Source organism: Tachyglossus aculeatus, chromosome 7 (genome assembly GCF_015852505.1).
Source record: "Tachyglossus aculeatus isolate mTacAcu1 chromosome 7, mTacAcu1.pri, whole genome shotgun sequence".
NCBI lineage: Eukaryota > Metazoa > Chordata > Mammalia > Monotremata > Tachyglossidae > Tachyglossus > Tachyglossus aculeatus.
In genome coordinates this window covers 20,630,976-20,656,294 of record NC_052072.1, presented here as the reverse complement: position 1 = coordinate 20,656,294, position 25,319 = coordinate 20,630,976, and the positions used below count along the sequence as shown (strand labels likewise).

The window sequence follows — 25,319 nt, the reverse complement described above, 5'->3', positions numbered from 1 at the left end:
ATCTATGTTTGTACGTATTTATTACTCCATTTATTTTACTTGTACCTATCTATTCTATTTATTTTATTTTGTGTTCCCTCATCTGCAAAACGGGGATTAAGACTGTGAGCCCCCCGTGGGACAACTTGATCACCTTGTATCCCTCCCAGCGCTTAGAACAGCGCTCTGCACATAGTAAGCGCTTAACAAATGCCATCATTATTATTATGATTTTGTTAGTATGCTTGGTTTTGTCTGCCCCTTTCAGACTGTGAGCCCACCGCTGGGTGGGGACTGTCTCTAGATGTTGCCAACTTGGACTTCCCAGGCGCTTAGTACGGTGCTCTGCACACAGTAAGCGCTCAATAAATGATGATGATGATGGATTGGTAGCCGCTGGAGATTGTTGAGGAAGGGAGTAAGACGTCCACGGGGTTTCTGGACAAAGACGATCCGCGCGGCGGCGCGAGGTATGGATTCATGGGAGCGCCCCCTGCTGGATCGCGCCCGCGTGTGTGTGTGCGTGCGCGCCCGCGTGTGTGTGCGTGCGCGCCCGCGTGTGTGTGCGTGCGCGCCCGCGCGCCTTACTGATCGGTCAGTGCGGGCAGGGGAGCCATGGCGGCGGGCGGCGTGAGTGCGTCCGTAGGCCCCGGAGGCCCCGAGGGCTTGGGCCACTGGCTGCGCGGCGCCTTGCGCTTCGCCACCGACAGGAACGACTTCCGGAGGTAAAGGGCCGCCCCGCCTTCATCAGGTGAACGATTTGGACCTGTTTATTACTCTATTTATTTATTTATGTATTTTATTTGTACCTATCTATCCTATTTATTTGATTTTGTTAGTATGTTTGGTTTTGTTCTCTGTCTCCCCCTTTTAGACCGTGAGCCCACTGTTGGGTAGGGACTGTCTCGATAGGTTGCCAATTTGTACTTCCCAAGCGCCTAGTCCAGTGCTCTTTACATAGTAAGCGCTCAATGAATACGATTGATGATGATGATGATGATTTATTTTATTTTGTTAGCATGTTTGGTTTTGTTCTCTGTCTCCCCCTTTTAGACTGTGAGCCCACTGTTGGGTAGGGACTGTCTCTATAGGTTGCCAATTTGCACTTCCCAAGCGCTTAGTCCAGTGCTCTGCACATAGTAAGCGCTCAATAAATACGATTGATGATGATGATGATTTATTTTATTTTGTTAGTATGTTTGGTTTTGTTCTCTGTCTCCCCCTTTTAGACTGTGAGCCCACTGTTGGGTAGGGACTGTCTCTAGATGTTGCCAATTTGTACTCCCCGAGCGCTTAGTACAGTGCTCTGCACATAGTAAGCGCTCAATAAATACGATTGATGATGATGATTTGGACTCCCCAACCGCTTAGCACAGTGCTCCGCACGCGGTAAGCGCCCCATCATCAATCGTCATCAATCGTATTGATTGAGCGCTTACTGTGTGCGGAGCACCGGACTAAGCGCTTGGGAAGTCCATGTTGGCAACATAGAGAGACGGTCATCATCATCAGTCGTATTTATTGAGCGCTTACTGTGTGCAGAGCACTGGACTAAGCGCTTGGGAAGTACAAATTGGCAACATAGAGAGACAGTCCCTACCCAACGGTGGGCTCATAGTCTATAAGGGGGAGACGAAGAACAAAACCAAACATACTAACAAAATAAAATAAATAGAATGGATATGTACAAGTAAAATAAATAGAGTAATAAATATGTACAGACATATATACAGGTGCTGTGGGGAAGGGAAGGAGGTAAGGTGGGGGGATGGAGAGGGGGACGAGGGGGAGAGGAAGGAAGGGGCTGAGTGTGGGAAGGCCTCCTGGAGGAGGTGAGCTCTCAGCAGGGCCTTGAAGGGAGGAAGAGAGCTAGCTTGGCGGATGGGCAGAGGGATTGGGGGCATTCCAGGCCCGGGGGAGGACGTGAGCCGGGGGTCGATGGCGGGACAGGCGAGAACGAGGTACGGTGAGGAGATTAGCCATCAATACGGCTGATTGAATTCAGCCCCATGCACAGCTTGGGACAGGACAGTTCGGCCGTGAAGAGAGACCACCCCTGCCCACGACGAGCCCACCGTCTCCAGCGCTTAGGGATAATCACAGCGTCGGTATCTGTTAAGCGCTTACTACGTGCCGAGCACTGTTCCAAGCGCCGGGGAGGTTACAAGGTGATCGGGTTGGCCCACGTGGGGCTCACAGGTTTCACCCCCGTTTTGCAGATGAGGGAACTGAGGCCCAGAGAAGTGAAGTGACTTGCCCAAAGTCACACAGCAGACGAGTGGAAGCGGGGGTGGCTGAAGAGAAGGGCAGGGAGGCTGGGGTTGTATATATGTATATGTGTGTGTGTGTGTGTGTACGTGTGTACATATATATGTATATATATGTGTGTGTGTATATATATGTGTGTATATACACACCTGTATATATATGTATATGTGTGTATATATGCGTATATATGCATGTATATGTATATATAGTATATGTGTGTGTGTGTATATGTATATATATACACCTATATGTATGTACATATGTTTGTACATATTTATTACTCTATTTATTTTACTTGTACATATCTATTCTATTTATTTTGTTTTGTTAGTATGTTTGGTTTTGTTCTCTGTCTCCCCCTTTTAGACTGTGAGCCCACCGTTGGGTAGGGACTGTCTCTATATGTTACCAACTTGTACTTCCCAAGCACGTAGTACAGTGCTCTGCACACAGTAAGCGCTCAATAAATACGATTGATTGATTGAGTGGCGGAGATGGGAGTTGAACCCACGACCTCCGACTCCAAAGCCCGGGCTCTGGCCACTGAGCCACGCGGCTTCACAGTACAGTGCCTGGCGCAGTTAAGCGCTTAACAGATACCAACGCTGTTATTATTACTAAGCGCTGGAGACAGTGAGCTCATCGTGGGCAGGGGTTGTCTCTCTTTAAGGCCGAACTGTCCTGTCCCAAGCTGTGCACGGGGCTGAATTCAATCAACCGTATTTATGGAGTGCTTACTGTGTGCAGAGCACTGTGCCAAGCGCTGGGGAGGTTACAAGGTGATCGGGTTGGCCCACGTGGGGCTCACAGGTTGCACCCCCGTTTTGCAGATGAGGGAACTGAGGCCCAGAGAAGTGAAGTGACTTGCCCAAAGTCACACAGCAGACGAGTGGCGCGGAGACGGGATTTGAACCCATGACCTCCGATTCCAAAGCCCGGGCTCTGGCCACTGAGCCACGCGGCTTCACAGTACAGTGCCTGGCGCAGTTAAGCGCTTAACAAATACCATGATTTATTATTGTTATTATTATTAGAGGGGGCGAGAAGCCAAACTTCGATCCAAGCTAAGCAGCGTGGCGTAGTCGAGCCTGGGCCTGTGAGGCAGAAGGTCATTCTAGACTGTAAGCCCAGTGTCGGGTAGGGACCGTCTCTATACGTTGCCAACTTGTGCTTCCCAAGCGTTTAGTACAGTGCTCTGCACACAGTAAGCGCTCAATAAATACGGTTGAATGAATGGGTTCTAATCCCACCTCTGCCGCGTGTCCGCTGGGTGACCTTAGGCAAGTCACTTCACTTCTCTGGGCCTCAGCTACCTCACTTGTGAAATAAGGGTTGAGACGGTGAGCCCCACGTGGGACAGGGACTTGCATCCACCCCAGCGTTTAGTACGGGGCTTGGCACATAGTAAGTGCTTAACCAATCCCACAGTTATTATTATTATCATTATTCCGAGCTGGGCCGGGAGAGCACCCAAAGGAGCCGTGCTTCCATCCCCCGGGCCTGCCTGTCTGCCTGAGCTGGGCTGGCCAACAGGCCCCGGGGCCAGGGGAGGGGGGAGTCGCCTGGTTTACTCCCTTTCTTTGGCATCTGTTAAGTGCTCACTATGTACTAACCTCCTGGGTGGATCCAAGAAGCAGCATGGCCTGGAGGCAAGAGCACAGGCCTGGGAACAGAGGACATGGGGTCTAATCCCAGCTCCGCCATTTGTCTGCTGTGTGACCTCGGGCAAGTCAATCAATCAATCAATCAATCGTATTTATTGAGCGCTTACAGTGTGCACAGCACTAAGCGCTTGGGAAGTACAAGTTGGCAACATATAGAGACAGTCCCTACCCAACGGTGGGCTCACAGTCTAAAAGGGGGAGACAGAGAACAAAACCAAACATACTAACAAAATAAAATAAATAGAATAGATATGTACAAGTAAAATAAATAGAGTAATAAATATGCACAAACATATATACAGGTGCTGTGGGGAAGGGAAGGAGGTGAAGTGGGGGGGATGGAGAGGGGGAGAGGAAGGAAGGGGCTCAGTCTGGGAAGGCCTCCCGGAGGAGGTGAGCTCTCAGTAGGGCCTTGAAGGGAGGAAGAGAGCTAGTTTGGCGGATGGGCAGAGGGAGGGCATTCCAGTCACTTCACTGGGCCTCAGTGATCTCATCTGTAAAATGGGGATTAAGACTGTGAGCCCCACGTGGGACAACCAGGTTACCCTCTATCTACCCCAGTGCTTGGCACATAGCAAGTGCTTAACAAATACTAACGTTATTATTATTATTGTGCATGCCAAGAAGTGTAGTATAGTGGTAGGAGCACGGGCCTGGGAACCTGAAGGTCGTGGGTTCTAATCCTGGTTCCGCCACGTGTCCGCTGGGTGACCTTAGGCAAGTCACTTCACTTCTCTGGGCCTCAGGGATCTCATCTGTAAAATGGGAAATGAGACTGTGAGCCCCACATGGGTCAGGGACTGTGTCCAAATCCGATTTCACTGTATCCACCCCAGGGTTTAGTACAGCGCCTGGCACATAATAAGCATTTAACAAATACCATGTTTATTAAATTGGACACAGTCCAGGTCCTACATGGAACTCACGGTCATTCATTCATTGTATTTATTGAGTGCTTACCGTTTGCAGAGCACTGTACTACGCGATTGGAAAGTCCAGTTCAGCAAGAGAGACAATCCCTGCCCACATCAGGCTTCCATTCTAGAAGTGGGGAGACAGACTTCAAAACAAGTGAACAGACACCAATATAAATAAGTAGTATTATTGATATCCCCATTTTAAAGATGAGGGAACTGAAGCCCAGAAAATTTAAATGACTCACCCCAGGTCACAAAGTAGCTCTTCTCCTTGTGAATAATAATAATTGTGCTATTTGCTGAGCACTTACTATGTTCCAGGCACTGACGTAAGCCTTGGGGCAGGTACAAGCTAATGGGGTTGGACACTGCCTCTGTCCCACATAAAGCTCAGTCTTAATCCCCATTTATGCAGATGAGGGACCTGCGGCACAGAGAAGTGACTTGCCCAGGGTCTCACAGCAGACAAGTGGCAGAGGCGGCATCAGAACCCAGGTCCTTCTGATTCCCAGGCCTGTGCTCTACCCTTTAGGCCACACTGTAAAGTATTTACAGTCACCCTCATAGCCCAGCTCAGCCTCCGACTGCTTCTAGTCACACTCCCAGAGAGAGTTGAGAGGGAGCTCAGTATGTCAACTCGTCCAGCCCCCTGTCTGGGAGGGTGCCATAGAATCCCTCCTAAGGGCAGAGGCTGACAGGGTTCCGCTTACAGTGTCTGGCACATAGTAAGTGCTTAGCAAATACCATTAAAAAACCAAAAATCCCCCTCTTCCCCATGATCCACTTGGGCAGCCACGAAACCTCGGTTCATTCATTCATTCATTCAGTCGTATGTATTGAGCGCTTACTGTGTGCAGAGCACTGTACTAAGCGCTTGGGAAGTACAAGTTGGCAACATATTGAGACAGTGCCTACCCAACAGTGGGCTCACAGTCTAGAAGGGGGAGACAGACAACAAAACAAAGCATATTAACAAAATAAAATAAATAGAATAAATATCTACAAGTAAAATAAATAGAGTAATAAATACGTACAAACATATACAGGTGCTGTGGGGAAGGGAAGGAGGTAAGGTGAGAGGGATGGAGGGGAAGGAGGGGGCTCAGTGTGGGAAGGCCTCCTGGAGGAGGTGAGCTCTCAGTAGGGCTTTGAAGGAAGGAAGAGAGCTAGCTTGGCGGATGTGGGGAGGGAGGGCATTCCAGGCCAGGGGGATGATGTGGGCCGGGGGTCGATGGCGGGACAGGCAAGAACAAGGCACAGTGAGGAGATTAGCAGCAGAGGAGTGGAGGGTGCGGGGTGGGACGTAGAAGGAGAGAAGGGAGGTGAGGTAGGGGGTGAGGTGATGGTTATGGTTGTGACCCCTCCTGCTCCAGCACCGAGCTGGTTCAGGGATCCTGGCCTTGGGGCTGGAGAGCCCGGACCCAAGGGATCTAGGAGTCGGAATCCAAGCCGTTGGGCATGGAGAGGACAAGGCCAACTCCCCAGAGGGAGGCGGACCTTACCTGCCCCAGCACCCACGGATTTTGGTCTCTTTCCCCCAGGAATCTGATCGTCAACCTGGGACTGTTCGCCGCTGGCGTGTGGCTGGCCAGAAATTTGAGCGATATCGATCTGATGGCTCCTCAGCCGGCCGCGTAATGGAGCGAGGACGTAAGTTTCCCCGTCGGGGAGTGACCGCCGATCTGCCCCAAAGGTTGCGAGAAGCGTCGGTCCCTGCTTTCCTCTTTCCCGCGGTAGCGTTCCGAATTCGTCGAGATGAGTGTCTTCCAAGGAGTTTCTTTAAGAAGTCGCCCTCCCGTTTACATCCTCATCCTGCTGATTCGGCTCGTAATAATAATAATAAATAAGCTGGTATTTGTTAAGCGCTTACTATGTGCCAGGCACTGTTCTAAGCGCTGGGGTAGATACAAGCCAATCGGGTTGGACACAGTCTCTGTACCTTGTGGGGCTCACAGTCTCAATCCCCATTTTACTAGGTAGGGAACTGGGGCACTGAGAACTGAAGTGACTTGCCCAAGGTCACGCAGCAGACAAGTGGCAGAGCCGGGATTAGAACCCATGACCTTCTCACTCCCAGGCCTGTGCTTTAGCCACTAAGCCATGCTGCTTCTACAGTAATAAAATCACATCTCCAAGAGGCCTCCCCCTCCCTTCTGCATCACCCTCACACTTGGATCTGTATACCCTTCTAAGCACTTGATATTCACCCCACCCTCAGCCCCACAGCACTTATGTTCGTATAGTAAGAATAATAACTTTGGTATTTGTTAAGCGCTTACTACATGCCAAACACTGGGATAGATACAAGAAAATCGGGTTGGACAAACTACCCGTTCCACGTGAGCCCCATAGTCTTAATCCCTATTTTACAGATGAGGGAACTGAGGCACAGGGATGTTAGGTGACCTGCCCAAGGTCACACAGACAGATGGCACAGCCAGGATTAGAACCCATATCCTCTGGCTTCCAGACTCATGCTCTATCTGTAGTTTATTGTAGTATCTGTTTCCCCCTGTAGACCTTAAGCTCCTTATGGGCAGGGAGCCTTCCATCAACTGAGTTGTACTCTCTCAAGTAATCACTCACATTTATTGAGCACTTACGGGGTGCAGAGCACTGTATTAAGTGTTTGGGGGAGTATACTATAATAGACACATTCTCTGCCCATACTGAGCGTAGAGGTGTGTGCAGAGCATTGTACTAAGCCCTCACGGATCTTACAACAGAGTTGGTAGAGACGTGTTCCGTGCCCCCAACAACCATGGTTCAGTGCTGCGCGTAGAGTGCAGTCAATAAATACCATTGCTCGATCCCATCCCATTGTGCCGTCTGATTTCAGACCCCCGGAGACGGCGTGAAGGTTAACGCCTGCCTCGCTGATCCACTGAACAGTCGTCTACCAGGAGAGCTGCCGTGGACAGACCACCCCAAGGTTAACTCAGGACGTGGAAACCCCCCTTTCCTCACTTGATAACCCAACCAGCGAGCGATCCAGGCCGCAAGCAGCAGCCACAAAAGGCTAAGACGTTGCTCTTCGATGGGCGTAGCGAACGTATTTCCAAACTCCTTCGAGGGAGGGGCTGGGGCTTGCCACGGCAGTTGGAGGGAAGTGGCCTTGGTTTCTTTATTAAGGCAATGACGCTAAAGTTTATTCCCAGATGACTGAAATAAAGACAATATGCGTACACACACGGGCTCGGGCGTTTTCTTCTTTTAATAGGAAACATCAGCTTACAAAAACAAGGCGTAAAAAGAGAAGAGATTTACAAAAATCATAAAAACATGATTCGTATTTCACACCCAAAGAAAGAAGGCTGCGCCTCGGGCCAGGTTGGAACGGGGGCTGGTGGGGAGGGCGGGGGGGGTGATGGGTGTTCTCTCGACAGAAAAGGAAAACCCTAGTGAGGTGAAGCGGAGCCAACAGAGACCGAGGCGGGTGGGGCTGGTAGAGAAATTCCGATTTAGAGGAAGAAGCTGTCTGGTGTTGCATAGAGTTCTGGGTCCATTGTCCAATTTTACAATCACTGTCGCGGGGAGGGTTTGCTGGTGGTATATAAGAGGATGGACCAGTGAAGGTGGGAGCCTTATGCAGAAAACTGGCTTGGTCTAGCCAGGGTCCCCGCCATCTAGCCCAGTGGGGGTGAGGGAGGGGAGAGGGCCGTCACCGACGGTTCCTACTCCAACTGGAAACCACCCTTTCTGTCCTGAACTCCGAGGGCTGGGGCCGGCCTTCTTTGGAAATGACGTGAGCAAGGAGGTTGGCTCAGAGACCCTCCCCAAAACATGCCTTTTGAGTGGTTAGGATGAGAACGTAGCTGTGGGGTCCTTAATATGACCGCAAGATCGTCCTTCCAGGAAGTGGAGATGCTGGATTAGAAGTAACACCAGCTAGTTTCCTCACACACACTTGATCCTTTGAGAGAGACAGACACCCCTTCCGAACAGCTAGGTGAAGGTCCCTTTCTGGAACACGTCGGACGGGTTTGTCAGCAGCAGAAGGGAAGCCCTACTTACCAAACCCTTCTGCTTCTGGCTGGAAATCTAAAGGAAGGGCCATTGCAGCTACGAGTTCAGCACTAATGCTGTCTAATTGCCCATCGAATGCAGTATGACAGATTCCAGTCTGTTCAGGGTGAAAAGATGCTCTGGCCTTCTATCTGCAAGTGGATGGGAAAATGCTGGCCAGAGGAAGGCACAGAGCCGGGAAAAAAGTAGCAGGAATGGACCCCAAAAATCCTAAGACAGTTATTTTGAGCCAAGGGCGTCTGCCCCCGAATTAGACATGAGGGGGACCTGCATCCCAAAAAACAACTCATAATTTACTCAAGGTATTAATTAAGCGCGTACTATGTGCCAGGTACTGCACTAAGCGCTGGGGTGGGCACAAGCAAATCGGGTTGGACACAGTCCAAAATCTCCCTTGCTGGAAACCTTGCGGGTTGTGCTAATAGGCCGTTACGGTCTTCTGTTTCCACTGTGTTGGTTCCCTCCGATTCACTGAGGCCCATGTGTCAGTGAAGCCGTTGACCGATTTTAACCGGTCAGTGGGTCACTATGCATGCTGTCCCCTCCCTGAATATTTAACTGTGGCAGCAAGGGAGGTTTGCAGTTGTGCTAGCTAGACCTCTCCCGGGGTTATGACCTTATGGGAGGTGGGGGAGGGTGTTTGAAGACAGCCTAGCTTCAATGTCGCTGTTTCCAAAAAAGGAGCAGAGATCATGGCTTGAGCATCAATCAAGAATCCTTCACTGATATTTACTGAACACTTACTGTGGGCAGAACACTCTATCAGTAGAATAGATGGACACGATCCCAACCCTCTGGGAGCTTAAAATCTAGTGGTACCCCATGGGGTTCTGTGACTTTTAACACCCCTAACTCACTTCCTTCTGCCACGTGCTCTGTCCTGGCCTAGGCTCCTCAGCTCCAAGGCCTCGGGGTGGGGATGGGAGTGGTACGGGGCAATTTCAGGTGTGGAAAGGAGCCGGGCAGTGGCACCAGCAACGAGGTTCCATCGGGGCGTAGATTTAAGTGCCAGTGGGATTCTGACCTTGGGCTCATCGTTTCAACCCAGGGCAGTGATGGTAATCCCGTGGCCTCTTGAATTATGCATCACAATCATCGATCTTATCTTATCCCCTCCCCTCTTAGGGAGGGGACCGCACCGAGGCTTCCCGGATTTTGCTTAAAATCAGTCCCGAAACGTGGGACCCCCCAAAAAACCTGTTCTGGACCTCTGAGTCTGCAGCTGGTGACAACATCCGCCCGAGCTCCAGAAGACTCCGAAAACGGGCTGCGTTGGCGGATTTCCCAAGGACCGAGCATCATCATTCCAGTGTCGAAGCCTCAACAGACACAGTGAGAGGCAGCAAAAATTCCCTCTGTTAGGGCAGTTCTGGCGTATGGGCAAATTTAAGTCTCTGCCTTAAATTCGTGGAGCTGGTAGAATAAACCCCCGGATTTTGGAGGGAGGCAATTTTAGCTTTTAACGGCTTCTAAAGAATGGTGATGAGTAATAAAGTTGTGGCCCAGCTACCAGAAAATGATACACCAAAAGTCACCTCGTAAGCTAAATGGGGTCAGCCAGACCTTGGGGTCCCTTGGGGCCGAGCCGTGCAGTTTTCTAGCGGGGCTCCAGTTTCCGGTGCATTGTAAGCGCCTTCTGGGCCGTGAAATAGTCTACTGACTCTCGTTCTACTGTACTCTCCCAAGTAGTACAGTGCTCTGTACGGAGTAAGCGCTCAATAGATACCATTGATTGATTGAAAACACCAGGGCCCCGGGCTTAAAGGATCAGATCAGAAACGGCCCCGCGGAGAGCCTGCTAATCTACCCCCACCACCCCAGGCCCGATGATGAGCCTTTTCATCTTGCCTTCTCAGTGCCCACGGAAGCGGGGTCCAGGAAGACAAATTCTTAAGGGCTGTCTGGCTAGTAGCACCTGCCAGAGGGGGGCTTCTGACTACTCAAATATGCATTATAATTTAACTGGTCACAGGGAGGGGACGGCCAGTTGTACCGAGGCCTCCCGTATTTCGCTTAAAATCAGTCCCGAAACGCGGGACCCTGAAAGACCTGTTCTAGACCTCTGAGGTCTGCAGCTGGTGGCAACTTTCGCTGGAGCTCCAGAAGTCTCCCAAGACGGATTTCCCAAACTGCTAAAAAAAAAAGGCCTGAGTTACTGTCCGGAACATGGAAGGAGGGATCTGCCTTTGGGACACGCAGTCATTTCAATCCTGTAATCCCAAACGCCAAGGTCCTGGGCACGTATGCGACACGCCAAGCTGGGAGTTCGCTGGTGAACGGTATGCATTTGCACAGATCGACGGGCGACGGAGTCGGTGACACCTAATGCCCTTAAACAACCAAACGTTTGCCACTCGAATAGCCAGAGGAGAACACATCCTTTCCCGTAATCATTTTGTCCCATGCAAACTGTCGCTGGGTACAAGGCACCGGTTTCCATGAATCCTACAAAATCAGTTCACAAAAGTCTCTTCAGTTCATGCAACCAATCCCCTCCTTTCTCCCCACCTCAACTCAGCGTCCCCCACCCCCGCCCCCGGGCCTCACCAACTCCCCATCTTGGGGTTTACCCTACTGTCTGGCCAACCAACCCAAACCTCAGCCTTTCCTTGTCCTCGGAGAGGGGAGCACAAGTCAGAGCACGGATTTTTTCACAATCATTGACCCTAGAAGGCTGAGACGTTGAAAACAGAAATCATCGGCTTTTGAGTCCACAGGACAAATTACCGCTCTGCGGGTTCCACTTTCATTCACAACGTTTTTCAAAGACAGTCTCGCCGTTGTCCCAGCGCCCCTCCTCCCTGGCCCGGGCTGAATGATATGCCGTCAGGGTCTCTGCCAGCCTGAAGAGGGGGGGGGTCCACCTCCTACCTCCCTAGCAGCATCCCTCTTCTCTCACACATACGCACAGATGCAGTCATTCATTCAATCGTATTTACTGAGCGCTTACTGTGTGCAGAGCACTGTACTAAGCCCTTGGGAAGTACAAGTTGGCAACATATAGAGACGGACCCTACCCAACAGCGGGCACACGCACACACACATTCATTCAATCGTATTTATTGTGCAGGGCACTGTACTAAGCGCATGGGAGAATACAATATAACAATAAACGGACCCATTCCCTGCCCACAACACACACACGCTCACATAACCTTGAGAGGCAACCAAAAATATGAGGGTCCTGGACTATTTTGAGGTAAAACCCCTCTGGATGGGGGCACAGTGTCAATCCAAAGAGCAGGCACCATGTGGAAGGAATATCCTGGCCATCTGGAGGGTGCCCGGAGTCGAATTCTAATCAACCACTTGCCTAAGTGATGGCGTGGGCCATGAGGTTCTATTAGCAGATCTGGCACTTGATAGAATCCTCTTACAAATCTTACCTGCTCGGTCCAAAGCCAAGAGAATTACTGGGTGGGTTACCTCCGAGATTTACATCAGTGGTTTTTTAAGGAAGCTATGTCCCCAGGGGAGAATCTCACTTTCCCTGGGCCTCAGGCTGGGGTCAGTTGGCCTCCTCCCTGGAAGGCTCTGGTGGTCAGTCGTCACTACAGCTCTAAACTGAGAAACAGCGTGGCTCAGTGGAAAGAGCCCGGGCTTTGGAGTCAGAGCTCATGGGTGGAAATCCCGGCTCTGCCAATCGTCAGCTGTGTGACTTTGGGCAAGTCACTTCAGTGGGCCTCAGTTCCCACATCTGTAAAATGGGGATTAAGACTGTGAGCCCCCTGTGGGACAACCTGATCACTCTGTAACCTCCCCAGCGCTTAGAACAGTGCTTTGCACATAGTAAGCGCTTAATAAATGCCATCATTATTATTATTATCATTAACCTCATGCTGGCTTTGGATGCTGCCGCTGTCTCTGACAACTAGATTTCACCTCTAACCCGTACAGGTTTGGGTTTGATGGGTCCCTCCTCGGCGTGGCTGGTCCCTTCTTATCATATTTCGTCTTCTGCTTAAGTTTGAAACAAGCTGGTGCTCAGAAGAGTTAAGTGTAGTTGTTTTTTTTTTTTTTAAAAAAGAATCCCTCAGTCAATTTGAAATCTTTGTACTGCTGGTAGAAAACTGATGCTTAAATTAAATGGGAGGGTTTTGCATTTGTCTAATCCATTTTGGTGTCAATTTGCGTGGTGTGTGTGTGTGTGTTGGTGTATTAGTGGACAGACTGGCCAGAAGGATGGAACGGAGACTCTTATTATTAATAATAATAATAATACTGTACTAAGCACTGGGGTGGATACAAGCCAATCGGCAGTCCCTGTCTCACGCGGCGCTCACAGTCTCAATCCCCATTTTACGGATGAAGTAACCGAGACACAGAAAAGCAAAGTGACTTTCCCAGGGTCACACAGCAGACAAGTGGCGGAGCCGGGATTAGAACCCATGACCTTCTGACTCCCGAGCCCATTCTCCATCCACTCTGCCATGCTGCTTCTCTATTAGTTCTTTCTACCACTCAATCATCTTATTCTCTAGTCTTGATAGGATTTAATCAAAGGTGAGGCTCGATTCCTGTTTCCTTTGGCACGGGTTTCTAGTGGAGAGAGCACAGGGCTGGCAGTCAGTAAATCTGGGTTCTAATCCCAGCTCAGCCGCTAGCCTGCCATGCATTACTGTGCAAGTCAACTTAATTTCTCTTGTGCCTCAGCTTGCTCATCTGTAAAATGGGGATACGATAACCTGTCCTCCCTCCCTCTTGGCCTGTAAACCCCAGGTGGGATGGGGACTGTGTCTCATCGGTTTACACTGCACCTACCCCAGCGCCTAGCACAGCGCGGGGCGCAAAGTAAGCGCTTCCCAAATACCACGATTATTACGAATTATCATTATTATTACTCAAGTCATCTCTTCCTGGAGATGGTGTGCGAGCACCCTTCTCCAGCGACCTGGACCGAAAGAGATCAATTTCCCATCCAACCCCCCGGCAGAAGGCAGCTAACTACGACACTCTAAAACAGCGTCCAGCAGCGAGGCAGCTCTGAGCGGAGCTTACACAAAGAAGCCCGCAGTAGACAATATAAACCAGACAGCATAAAAAATGCTATACGCTATCGCTTCCAAATCAAAGCTAAGTATCACAGAAACCTCACAGGGTCGGAAAATGCCAGTTCAACTCAAAGCGCCGTCCTTCCCTCTTCCGTCCCAGGGCAAGCCACAATCTGTCGCCAGCTTCTCTGGGTTCCCCCGCTCCTCGGCAGGTCGCAAGGGAGAGGCCACCTCGGGAATCGCCTCTGGGAAATGCGGCCAAATCCATGGTCCCAGCTAAAGCCCCCCTCATCCATCCGCCTCTCTTTCCACTCTTCCGTCCTAGCCCCCCTCTCTCACCCCCCCCTTCATCCTACCTGCGCTCCAGCCTGAATGCGATTCACTCGGTCCAAAGCTGAGCGTTCGGAGTGGTACGCTGAGGATCCCGGCAGGCCCCAGCTGCGAGGCTGCCACGCGGTTCGCCATTCCTCTGGGCACCAGGTCCCCGAAGAAGGACGCTTTCGCGGGGATGCGCCCTAAGGTGGCCGGGGTGTAGACGGGTTTGCTTCCGGGGCCGGCTGGACCAGGCGATCTCATTTCCCGTGAGTCATGGGTGCGGGGGGCAGGGGGGACCGGCCTCCCTGTCACCCAGCCGGCCCCAGCGGGCCTCTGGCGGAGTAGCAGAAGGCCGTCTTCAAACGCCCCAATTCTCCAGGGATCGGAAGGGTGGAGCCAGGCCTGTACAGCTGGGCAAAGAATAGGATCCTGAATGCCCTCTCTCCCTCCCTATCCCGGCCCGGTGAAGAGCCCCAGGGTGCCGCCAGTGCCCAACTGTGTGTGCTAGACTGGGGCCTGCCCTGCCTGGTGATGGCCAAGCAGGTACGGACAGGGTAGGAGGGCTCTGCCCCGAAGACGCCCGGCCCTCTTGGCCTTGGTCCTGCGGTCCAGAGGCGGCCTTAGCCTGCCTCTCTGGCTCTGTCCTCGGGCCGGGGCGGGACTCAAGCATCTCCCTGGGTCTGGCATTGACCGGCTGCCTTCCGCTGGCTCCTCCCAGCCATGGCACCCCCCCTTTGGAGCTGCCCCATTTGGGAGTCGCCCAAAGCAAAGGACACCCGAGCCCGGGAAGGTGGTATTAAAGGCGCAGTGTGGCAAAAGGCTGGGGACAGCCAGGGGAGGATGGAGACCTGCGAGATTCCCTCCTGCTGCAAGTGGCTGCCTTTTGAGCTCAAATAGCCAGGTTTACACCTTTTCCCCCCAGCAGGAGTCAAAGTTGAAATGTTTGGAGAATTAAAAAAAGAAAAAAAATTCCACAGGCACTATGGGTTTGTGTGGCTCTACTTCTCTGAGAAGACCGTTTCACCTGTCGTCCAACCAAACCCATTCCTCCGGGCCGATGAGCCCGTCACACAGCCCAAACCTACCTCAGACCACCGCGGGCCCCCCTCGCCCCTCACACTCTCCCCGCCGGGGTCACGGCCGACCCTCCGGGGGTAGGGGTGGGCCGGGTATTCCCCCCCTCCTCCGGCACCTACGACGACACCTGTGCCCAGTCGCCGAGGGCCGGAGGCCCAGTTCTGAGGGGTCGAGGAGGGGAGAGGCCCAAACCGGGACAGTGACGGCATGGCTTTCTCTCCTGGTTCAACCCAACGGGTCACACCTACCTCTCCTCCAACTCACTCATCCCGGGGCTGAAAGAAGGCAGCCAAGGCTCACCAGCCTGGAAGCTCGTTTCCTTCGCTTCGGCTTTATGGAAGGTGGAGATTTCCACGGACATGACAAAGAAACCGACTACAATCTTATGGCGAGATCGAAAAAACCTGATATCTTCTATTCTAGGCCCTGCGGTGGCAAACCAGGAGATCCGTTTCCACATCCCAGCCTTCGTTCCTCCTGAGAGGAAAGTCGCGAACCCCAACGTGGTCCCGAACGAGCCGAGGCGCTTCCCTTTCAGGGGAAGGTCAGTCCTCTGTCCTCTTCGCGGTTCCCGGACGGCCCCTGAGCTCGGAGGTGGTTCGCTGAGACGTCCGCGCTGCCCTGCACTGTTCTCTGAGTGTAAAAAAGAATGTAGGCCTGGGTTTTGCACACTTCCTCCACACTACATACATTCAGCTTAGAGTCGTTACAGTGGACCCAGAAACCTAGGAAACCAAAAGGGAGAGAAAGAAAAACAAAAATGACGAGCCAATCTTGGGGCCTTCGGAATGCTGGTGGCGCCCCGGGCAGGGCCCGGAAGTGGGGAGGATGGGGTCTGGAGGGATCCAAGTCTGGGCTAAGAGAGGATAAGGCAACTCCTACAATCCCATGTCACCACCTTAGCCATTTCCTTCACTCTCCCCATTCAGAGCTGCTTTTTGGGAGCAAAGCGGAGAGGCTGGATTTCACTCATCTGTCTGCCTTGCCTGCTCTGGTGAGAGGGGATGAGATTAGCAGTGAAATGGCCAGGCGAGGGAGAGGCAGAAAGGGGATGTGGGTGGGGGGCTGGGAGGGAGGGGAAGGGGAGCAAGAATTGGCAGCATGGCTCAGTGGAAAGAGCTTGGGCTTGGGAGTCAGAGGTCATGGGTTCTAATCCCAGCTCCGCCACTTATCTGCTGGGTGACCTTGGGTAAGTCACTTAACTTCTCTGTGCCTCAGTTCCCTCATCTGTAAAATGGGGACTGAGGCTATGAGCCCCACACGGGACAACCCGATTACCTTGTGTTTGCCCCAGCGCTTACAACAGTGCTTACCACATAGTAAGTGCTTAACAAATACCATTATTATTATTATTATTATTATCACACGAAGTAGCAAAAGGTCTTAGATAAGGCATCCCTAAACTAGACCACCAGTCCCAGAGCCTGGAAATCGGTAGCCACAGGCTCTTGGGATTCAGGAAAAGCCGTCTTCATCATCATCAATCGTATTTATTGAGCGCTTACTGTGTGCAGAGCACTGTACTAAGCGCTTGGGAAGTACAAGTTGGCAACATATACAGAAAGTCCCTACCCAATAGTGGGCTCACAGTCTAAAAGACTTAGCCCCGTCTTAACCAGGATCTGAAGGATTCTGATTGGGTTCTTGGGCTGTGGATCAACTATGCTTATATTACATTTAGCAGTATAGTATTACGGCATTTGTGATTGCTGCAAGTGAAAATTCAAAATGAATGAAAATGATTCCATTTGGGCTCTCATCGCCTCGAGACATAGAGAAGCAGCATAGCCCAATGGAAAGAGCGCAGGGCTAGGAGTCAGAGCTCCTGGGTCCTCACCCCGGCTCCGTCGCCTACCTGCTGTGTAACCTCGGGCGGGTCACTTCACTTCTCTTGGCCTCTTTCCTCATCTGGAAAGTGGGGATAAGATGTCTGTTCTCCCCACTAGGCTGTGAGCCCTGTGGGGGACAGGGACTATATCCAGTCCGACTCCACTGTATTTATCCCAGTGCTAAGCAGAGTGCTTGGCCCACAGTAAGCACTTAACACCACCATTTATTAGTTATTATTATAGCCTGAGAGGCCTCCTATGCTCTAACCAGGGGCCGGAAGCCCACAGAGCTTCCATATAACATTCCCACAAGGCCCCTCTCTTATTTTTTGATTTTGTTCTAAATCCAGAACAGGATGGGAGAGACATTCCCTTCCCAGTTGAGCGGTTCTCTCAGGAGAGTTCAGAGGCCACCTTTAGAGTTCCAGGCCTCGCGACAAATGGCTACCAGGAGACGACGAGGGCCACACTCCCGTCTCTGGGTATCGACAGACTAAGGGCCCGGACAGCGGGCGAAGCCTGTACCGTTGGCCGTTTCTTTTCCCGGATGTAATTTATGCATCTTGGATATTTTTCTTGTGAAACCGCCAGCCTGCTGGCCTTCCTCCCCTCACTCACAGCCTCTCTGCTTTCTGGGGGCCCCTGCTTCGAGTGGCGGGGGGGGGGTAGGGAAGGCAGGGGGGTGGCAGGAGGAGGGCGGGCCTGCCCAGTGGTGATCCTGAGGGGAAGGTGGTGGAGAAATACCCGGAGATTTGGGGAAAACGACTTCCAAAAGTCAGGCAGCCCCCTCCCCAACCCCGCCATCCCCTCCCCGAGTCTGCCACGGCCCAGCGAAGGGGAGCGGGGGCCGGGGGACGATCAGGCGGGAAGGGAGGCAGTCTCAGTCCGGCCCTCTTTCCACTAGACCTCAGCGGACGAGGGCTGCCTCCGCGGAGGGAAGACCAGGGGAGGAGCCGGCTAGGCAGGCTGAGAGTCGGCACACGCACACCCCGTTTCAGGCGCGAAATCCCCGACAGACCGTCTCTGCCGGTCCCCTACCCCTGGAAAAAAGCACACGCACCTCCCTCTGTGTTGTAGCAATATGCTGTGTAGTGTCCTGAGCCAAACCCTTTCCCATGATGCATCACCACCGCGGAGAGGTCATAGGCAAAGGCCTCTTTCTCAAGAGAGGAGAGGGTGTCCCTGCAGCAGTAAGGTTCCATGGTTAATACCTGCTCAAAGACGACATGGACCCCGATCTTCTCCCGGTGATTCCGGCCAGACCACCTGGAACACAAGAGCGGCCACCCAGGTGGGAGTCTGGATTCATTATGTCTGCATTAGTGCCTGAATTCATATTCACGTCTGTCTCCCTCTCTAGACAGTAAGCCCTTCGTGGACAGAGAACATGTCTGGGGAAGCCGCGTGATGGAGCGGGCAGAGCGTGGAACCGGAAGTTAGAAGGTCATTCATTCACTCAGCTCTTGCTGTGGGCAGGGCACTGTACTGAGCGCTTGGGAAAGTACAGTACAACAATAAGCAGTGACATCCCCTGCCCACAATGAGCTCACAGTCTACAGTAGGTCATGAGTTCTAATCCCAGCTCTGCCACTCCGTCTGCTGCATGGCCAGGGGCAAGTCACTTCACTTCTCAGTGCTTCAGTTACCTCAGCTGTAAAATGGGGATTAAGACTGTGAGCCCCATCCGGGACAGGGACTGGATCCAACCCGATTTGCTTGCATCCACCCCAGCACTTGGTACGGTGCCTGGCACATACATAAGCAGCATGGCCTAGTGGCAAGAGCACGGGTTTGGGAGTCAATGGATGTGGGTTCTAATCCCAGCTCCGCACTGGTCTGCTGTGTGACCCTGGGCAAGTCATTTCACTTCTCTGTGCCTCAGTTACCTCATCTGTAAAATGAGAATTAAGACTGTGAGCCCCACGTTGGACAACCTGATTACCTGTATCCACCCCAGCACTTAGAACAGTTCTTGGCACATGGTAAGCGCTTAACAAATACCATAGTTATTACTATTATCATTAATAAATACCACAATTATTATTGTTATTATTGCTAATTCTGTTGTACTGTACTCTCTCAAGCTCTTAGTGCAGTGCTCTGCACATAGGAAGCACTCAATAAATACCATTGATTGATCGAGTCTTTCAGAGATGACAGATGGGGCCTAGGTTTCCTCCCACACAGCAGCCCACTGCCATCGAACGGGGATGGCAACAGGAACAGTTACTGCCTGAGGAGGAGGAGGAGGAGGAGGAGGAGGAAGAGGGCTGGTTTTAGCACGGGACAAGGGATTTATCCCTGAATTCTTCTACCTCCCTGTCCCCTACTGAATTCAGGTGACAGCCTCTTTCTTACCACCTTATAGGAGGGCTCTAAGGGTTGATTCACCAATGGCCATAAATGCTTCGATGAGCAGTGTGGCCTAGTGGAAAGAGCACGGGCCTGGGACTCAGAAGCCCTGGATTCTCTGCCACTTGTCTGCTGGGTGACCCTGGGCAAGTCAACTTCACTTCTCTGGGCCTTAGTTCCCTCATCTTTAAATATGCCATTATTATTATTATTCAGGAAACCGCCCCACCTCAATCGATCAATCCCCCGTATTTACTGGGTGCTTACAGTGTGCTAAGCACTTGCAAGAGTACAGTATAGCAGAGTTGGTAGACACGTTCCCTGCCAACACAGAAATTGAAAGCAGACTAGTGAATCAAACAGGGGGTTTGGATCCCCGTGCACCTTTTCGGGGGCCAGACACTCTGAGGCGGGGTTGGGAAAGGGGGTGTTGGGGAGATGCAGGGGAGAGCCCCCTCCCACCAAGATGACAGACCTCCGCTCAACCCGAGCCACTAGTTCCTGGGCCCCGAGACGCCATGCGGAGAACTTACCTGAATCGTTTAAGGTGCAGTCGGAGGACCTGAGGTAGTCTGTAGATCATTAACTGCTTTTTAGCTTCACTCAGAAGGAGAGGTTTGGGAGAGGATTTGCGCCTTTTGCCTGGATGGTTTGGGGAAATGTAAAAGAGACACGCTGATTCTTGAATTTCACTGTCAGCACTTTGGAGGGTACTATTGTTACTACTACTACTACTACCTGGTTCCCCCAATTTCTGGTCTTCTGCACCCACCAACTTCCTAGGATAAACCTGAGAAGCAGCGTGGCTTAGTGGCAAGAGCATGGGCTTGGGAGTCAGAGGTCATGGGTTCTAATCCTGCCTCCGCCATTTATCAGCTGTGTGACTTTGGGCAAGTCACTTCACTTCTCTGTGCCTCAGTGACCTCATCTGTAGAATGGGGATTAAGATTGTGAGCCCCACATGGGACAACTTGATTACCTTGTATCTACCTCAGCGCTTAGAACATTGCTTGGCACATAGTAAGCGTTTAACAAATACCATCATCATCATTGTTATTATAAACCCACTTTGGGGAACAAGGATTTACAAATTCCAAACATATGAAGCAGCGGGGCCTCGTGGAAAGTGTAGGGGCCTGAGAGTCAGAGGACCTGGATCTAATCAGCGTGGCTCAGTGGAAAGAACCCGGGCTTTGGTGTCAGAGGTCATGAGTTCAAATCCTGGCTCCGCCAACTGTCAGCTGTGTGACTTTGGGCAAGTCACTTCACTTCTCTGGGCCTCAGTTCCCTCATCTGTAAAATGGGGATTAAGACTGTGAGCCCCCAGTGGGACAACCTGATCACCTTGTAACCTTCCCAGCGCTTAGAACAGTGCCTTGCACATAGTAAGCACTTAATAAATGCCATTATTGTTATTATTATTATTAATCCTGGCTCCACCGTGTGTCTGCTCTGTGACCTTAGGCAAGTCGCTTCAAATCTCTCTTCCTCAGTTGCCTCATCTGTAAATTGGGGACTAAGACTGTGAGCCCCTTTGTGGGATGGGGACTGTGTCCAATCTGATTAGCCTGTATCTACCCAAGTGCTTAGTACAGTGTCTGGCACATAATAAGCTCTTAAATACCATATTGACTGAGGTGAGGAGCACAAGCTGCAAAAATTCCTGAGGGGAAGGGAAGAGAGTGGGGAATGGAACAAGGAATCCTAATTTTCACAGTTCCTCTGTTCCATGAAGGTCTGCTCCTGGTTTTTTTGTGTGTGTTTTTTTTAACGTTTCAAGCACTAAGCACTCAAGAAAGTACAATACGACAGAGTTGGTAGACATGTTACCTGCCCACAAGGAGCTTACAGTCAGGCTCATTTCTTCAGGCAATCAATGGTATTTATTGAGCGCTTACTGTGTGCAGAGCACTGTGCTACGTACTCAGGAGAGTATAATACGACAGAGTTGGTAGACACGTTTCCTGCCCACAAAAGAGCTTCCAGTCGGACTCACTCCTTCCCTGCTTCCTCCTTCCGGACCCAAACCCAGCATGTGCCTGCTTTGAAGAACAAAAGGAGAAAGCGCTTAGTACAGTGCTCTGCACACAGTTATAAGTGCTCAATAAATACGATTGAATGAATGAATGAAAGGAGAAGCTGCTTTGGGCCTAGACCCCCAGATCTCCTCTGCTCTGCGACTCCAGCTCCAAATGGGAAGAGCAGATATGAGCCGATTTCCAGAATGAGATGCCTGTGGTCCTGGAGGTGGCATGGGGATGTTATACGCTGAAAACGGGGTCCTCAGATTATTTATGACAAGGGTGCTCTTTCGTCAAAGAGCAACATCTGTTTGGCAGATGGATTTATAAAAAACGTTCTTTCACGTAATCAATCAGTCAATCTCTGGTATTTATTGAGTGCTTTCTACGTGCAGGTACCGCACTAAACACGTGGGAGAAGACAACAGAGTTAGCAGATATGTTCTTGCCCATAACGAGTTTAGAGTCTAGGGTAATAAAATGAAATATCGCTAGGAGGTTTTTAAAAACCAACTGGGCCAGCTACAAGTTCATTTCAGATTTAATAATAATGATGGTATTTGTTAAGCATTTACTATGAGCCAAGCACTGTTCTAATAGATACAAGGTAATCAGGTTGTCCCACGTGGGGCTCACAGTCTTCCTTCCCGCTGCCTCACTTCTGTTTGGTTTTCTCCATTCTTCCCAACTCAGAAAGGCCAAGGGCAGGAAATGTGTCTGCTTATTGTGATGGCATACTCTCCCAAGCGCTTAGTACAGTGCTCTGTACACGGAAAGCACTCAATAAATACAATTGACTGACTGACTGACTGACAATCGCGAGCTTACAGAGTGTTAGCTTGCAGGCTCGGTAGGAGCGGAGAGTCCTGGGGCACAGTTGAATCGGTCTGGCTTAAGGGAAGCAGACAACTGCTTCGAATGAGTTTCGCTTTTTGAAACCAAAACTGAGAGGAAAATTCCCATCAGCCTATGCTGAGCATTTGGAAAGCAGGCAGTGGTGGGGGTGAGGGGTGACCACCTTTTGGCTGAGAACTGAACAGCTGGATTTCTACATTCCCTATCCCAGTAGCAGAAGAGTTAGGGTTTCAACCGGAGGGTTTAGGTGGACCACATCTCACCTTTATTTTTGATTAAATTAATTATATCTACCCCAGGGTGTAGTGCAGTGCTTGGCACACAGTAAGTGCTCAACAAATACCACTAACAAGAACAAGGGCAAATTGCCAACCTCCTGACCCACCCGTCCTACTCCTACAGCCATGGGGGGGTTGGTCTCTGTCTATCTGTCTGTCTGTCTCTCTCTCTCTCTCTCTCTTTCTCTCTCTCCTCCAGTTTGTTAAGCACTTAGTATGCATATTAAGCACTAGGGTAGAGACAAGCTAATTAGGTTGGACACAGTCTATGTCCAAGTACTCAGTACAGTGCTCTGTACTAAGCACTATAAGTGCTCAAGCTGGGATTAGAACCCAGATCCTTCTGACAGCCAGACCCGTGCTCTAGCCACTAGGCCATGCTGTTTTTTGGTCTCCTCAGCCGTCCCAAGCCAAGGTCATCGCCTCAGATTCCTCACCACAGGGGCCACCCCCAGATTTTTCTCCTGCCCAAAGAGGATCCCGCACCCCTTTAAATAAAACTTAAAGAAAAACCACGGCGTGAAGAGACTCCTCAGAGAGTAAGGGGAACCGCGGCTTAAACTCCAATCGGCTCCGCCTGCCCCTCTCCTCTCCAGGGCACTGAGACCAGGACTCCGTCAGGGCGACCGCTTCCGTCTCACCCCCGGCTCCGAAACCCACCCCACCCCCTGCCCCCAAGGGCACACTTACTGTTACACTGGTCACACGCGTAGATCCTCCCTTCCAGAGCCTCCGTTTCTGTGAATTTGGCCAACATCTCTGTGAGCATGCACTCGGTCTGATTGCAAGGGACAATGCCCTTCTCTAGGCAGTGATAGCGTTCGGGAAACTCCAGGGACAGATCCCAGAAGGGCTCTATGGTGTTGGATTTGTAGTCGCACGTGATGCAGGTGACCTACAATAACAATAATAATAATAATAATAATAATAATGGCATTTATTAAGCACTTACTATGTGCAAAGCACTGTTCTAAGCGCTGGACGACAAGGTTCATTCGCATGGCAGGGGCGCTCCCCCCTAGGCTTCCCCACGCACACGGTGGCCGCTTCACCGGCTTAGAGAAGCTGCGCGGCTTAGTGGCAAGAGCCCGGCCTTGGGAGTCAGAGGTCGTGGGTTCTAATACCGCCTCCGCTGCTTGTCAGCGGGGTGACTTTGGGCAAGTCACTTCGCTTCTCTGGGCCTGTTACCTCATCTGCAAATGGGGATTGGGACTGTGAGCCCCACGTGGGATGACCCGCTTAGCTTGTATCTATCCCAGCGTTTACAGCAGTGTTCGGCACATAGTAAGCACTTAACAAATACCATAATAATTATTATTATTACACAGTCAGTCAGTCCATTGTATTTACTGAGTGCTTACTGTGTGCAAAGCACTGTACTAAGGGCTTGGGCGAGTACAATACAACAATACAACGGATACATTTCTTTACAGTCGAGGGGGAGACAGAGAAGCAGTGTGGTCTAGTGGCTAGAGCATGGGCCCTGGAGTCACAAGGACCTGGGTTCTAATCCCAGCTTCGCTGCTTGTCTGCTATGTGACCTTGGGCAAGTCATTTGCTTCTCTGGGCCTCAGTTCCCTCATCTGTAAAATGAGGATTGAGACTGGGAGCCCCATGTGTGACAGGGGCTGTGTTCGACCTGATTCGCTTGTATACGCCCAGTGCTTAATACAGTGCCTGGCAGGTATATACAAATACCACAACAAATACCACAGTAATTATTATTAGAAAACCCACAGCCTCATGGGCAGGGAAAGTGCCTCCCGATTCTGGTATACTGTACTCTCCCGAGTGCTTAGTACAGTGCTCTGCCCACAGCAAGGGCTCAATATATACCACAGAGTGATTGATTGATTCCCAAATTAACAAGAAGCCGGGGGAGATCTTTGAGGTTGGTTTTAATAGTGGGGATATTCAAAAACAAAATACCCCAAGCAGAATTGGTTTGGGAAATCCTATTTTCTTGTTCTGAATTATGCATTGGAAGACAGCTGGTAGGAAATGGCTCCGTAAACACTTGGAGCGGAATTGCTCTCTTTTAAATGTTTATCTGGGGAAAGGCTGCAGGAATACGAAATCGAAGCTACAGGTTCTTGCGGGCACTCACAGTAGGTGAGCCCGGGATGTTTCAGACATGTACAACTTAGCGGGGCTGGGTTGACGTTTCCGAGCAAAGACTAAAGTCAGGCAGAGTGGTGATAAATCCACCCATCCATCAGTCAATCAATCAATAGTAGACAGTAAGATCCCTATAGACTGTAAGATCGCCCTAACAATAATAATAACAATAACTGTGGCATTTGTTAAGTGCTTACTGTGTTCCAGGTACTGTAGTAAGTGCTGGGGTAGATATAAAGTAATCAGGTTGGATGCAATCCCTGTCCCACATGGGGCTCACAATCTTAATCCCTCCCTCTGCCCATCCGCCAAGATAGCTCTCTTCCTCCCTTCAAGGCCCTACTGAGAGCTCACCTCCTCCAGGAGGCCTTCCCAGACTGAGCCCCTTCCTTCCTCTCCCCCTAGTCCCCCTCTCCATCCCCCCCATCTTACCTCCTTCCCTTCCCCACAGCACCTGTATATATGTATATATGTTCGTACATATTTATTACTCTGTTTATTTACTTATTTATTTATTTTACTTGTACATATCTATTCTATTTATTTTATTTTGTTAGCATCATCATCATCATCATCATCAATCGTATTTATTGAGCACTTACTATGTGCAGAGCACTGTACTAAGCGCT

At 50.9% G+C, this 25,319-nt stretch overlaps 2 protein-coding genes across 6 annotated transcripts in view; one reads left to right on the top strand and one right to left on the bottom strand.

The window, feature by feature from the left end:
* Positions 1 to 574: 574 nt before the first annotated feature.
* On the top strand, positions 575 to 8,017 carry TOMM6 (translocase of outer mitochondrial membrane 6). Its single transcript, XM_038749786.1, has 3 exons — positions 575 to 704; positions 6,370 to 6,478; positions 7,668 to 8,017. Exons 1-2 carry the CDS (start codon positions 595 to 597, stop codon positions 6,464 to 6,466), a joined length of 207 nt encoding a protein of 68 aa, XP_038605714.1. The 5' UTR covers positions 575 to 594; the 3' UTR covers positions 6,467 to 6,478; positions 7,668 to 8,017.
* Positions 8,018 to 8,024: 7 nt separating this feature from the next.
* USP49 (ubiquitin specific peptidase 49) overlaps positions 8,025 to 25,319 on the bottom strand; it is a 36,188-nt gene continuing 18,893 nt past the window's right edge. For 2 of the 5 annotated variants that reach the window (XM_038749777.1, XM_038749776.1), the window contains exons 4-9: positions 23,263 to 23,467; positions 19,952 to 20,060; positions 18,127 to 18,332; positions 15,486 to 15,870; positions 14,202 to 14,570; positions 8,025 to 11,299 (exon numbers count right to left, since the gene is read on the bottom strand). In XM_038749777.1, the coding sequence (XP_038605705.1) occupies positions 14,519 to 14,570; positions 15,486 to 15,870; positions 18,127 to 18,332; positions 19,952 to 20,060; positions 23,263 to 23,467 (957 nt within the window). In that variant the 3' untranslated portion in view covers positions 8,025 to 11,299; positions 14,202 to 14,518. Of the gene's footprint in view, positions 11,300 to 14,201; positions 14,571 to 15,485; positions 15,963 to 18,126; positions 18,333 to 19,951; positions 20,061 to 23,262; positions 23,468 to 25,319 lie in introns of those variants that run through there. The other 3 variants (XM_038749778.1, XM_038749779.1, XM_038749780.1) reach the window with 3 other exon arrangements.

Coding starts and splice junctions, on each gene's coding strand:
- TOMM6 (XM_038749786.1), top strand. CDS start 595: ATGGCGGCGGGCGGCGTGAGTGCGTCCGTAGGCCCCGGAGGCCCCGAG. Junction 705..6,369: donor GACAGGAACGACTTCCGGAG/GTAAAGGGCCGC, acceptor TCTTTCCCCCAG/GAATCTGATCGTCAACCTGG.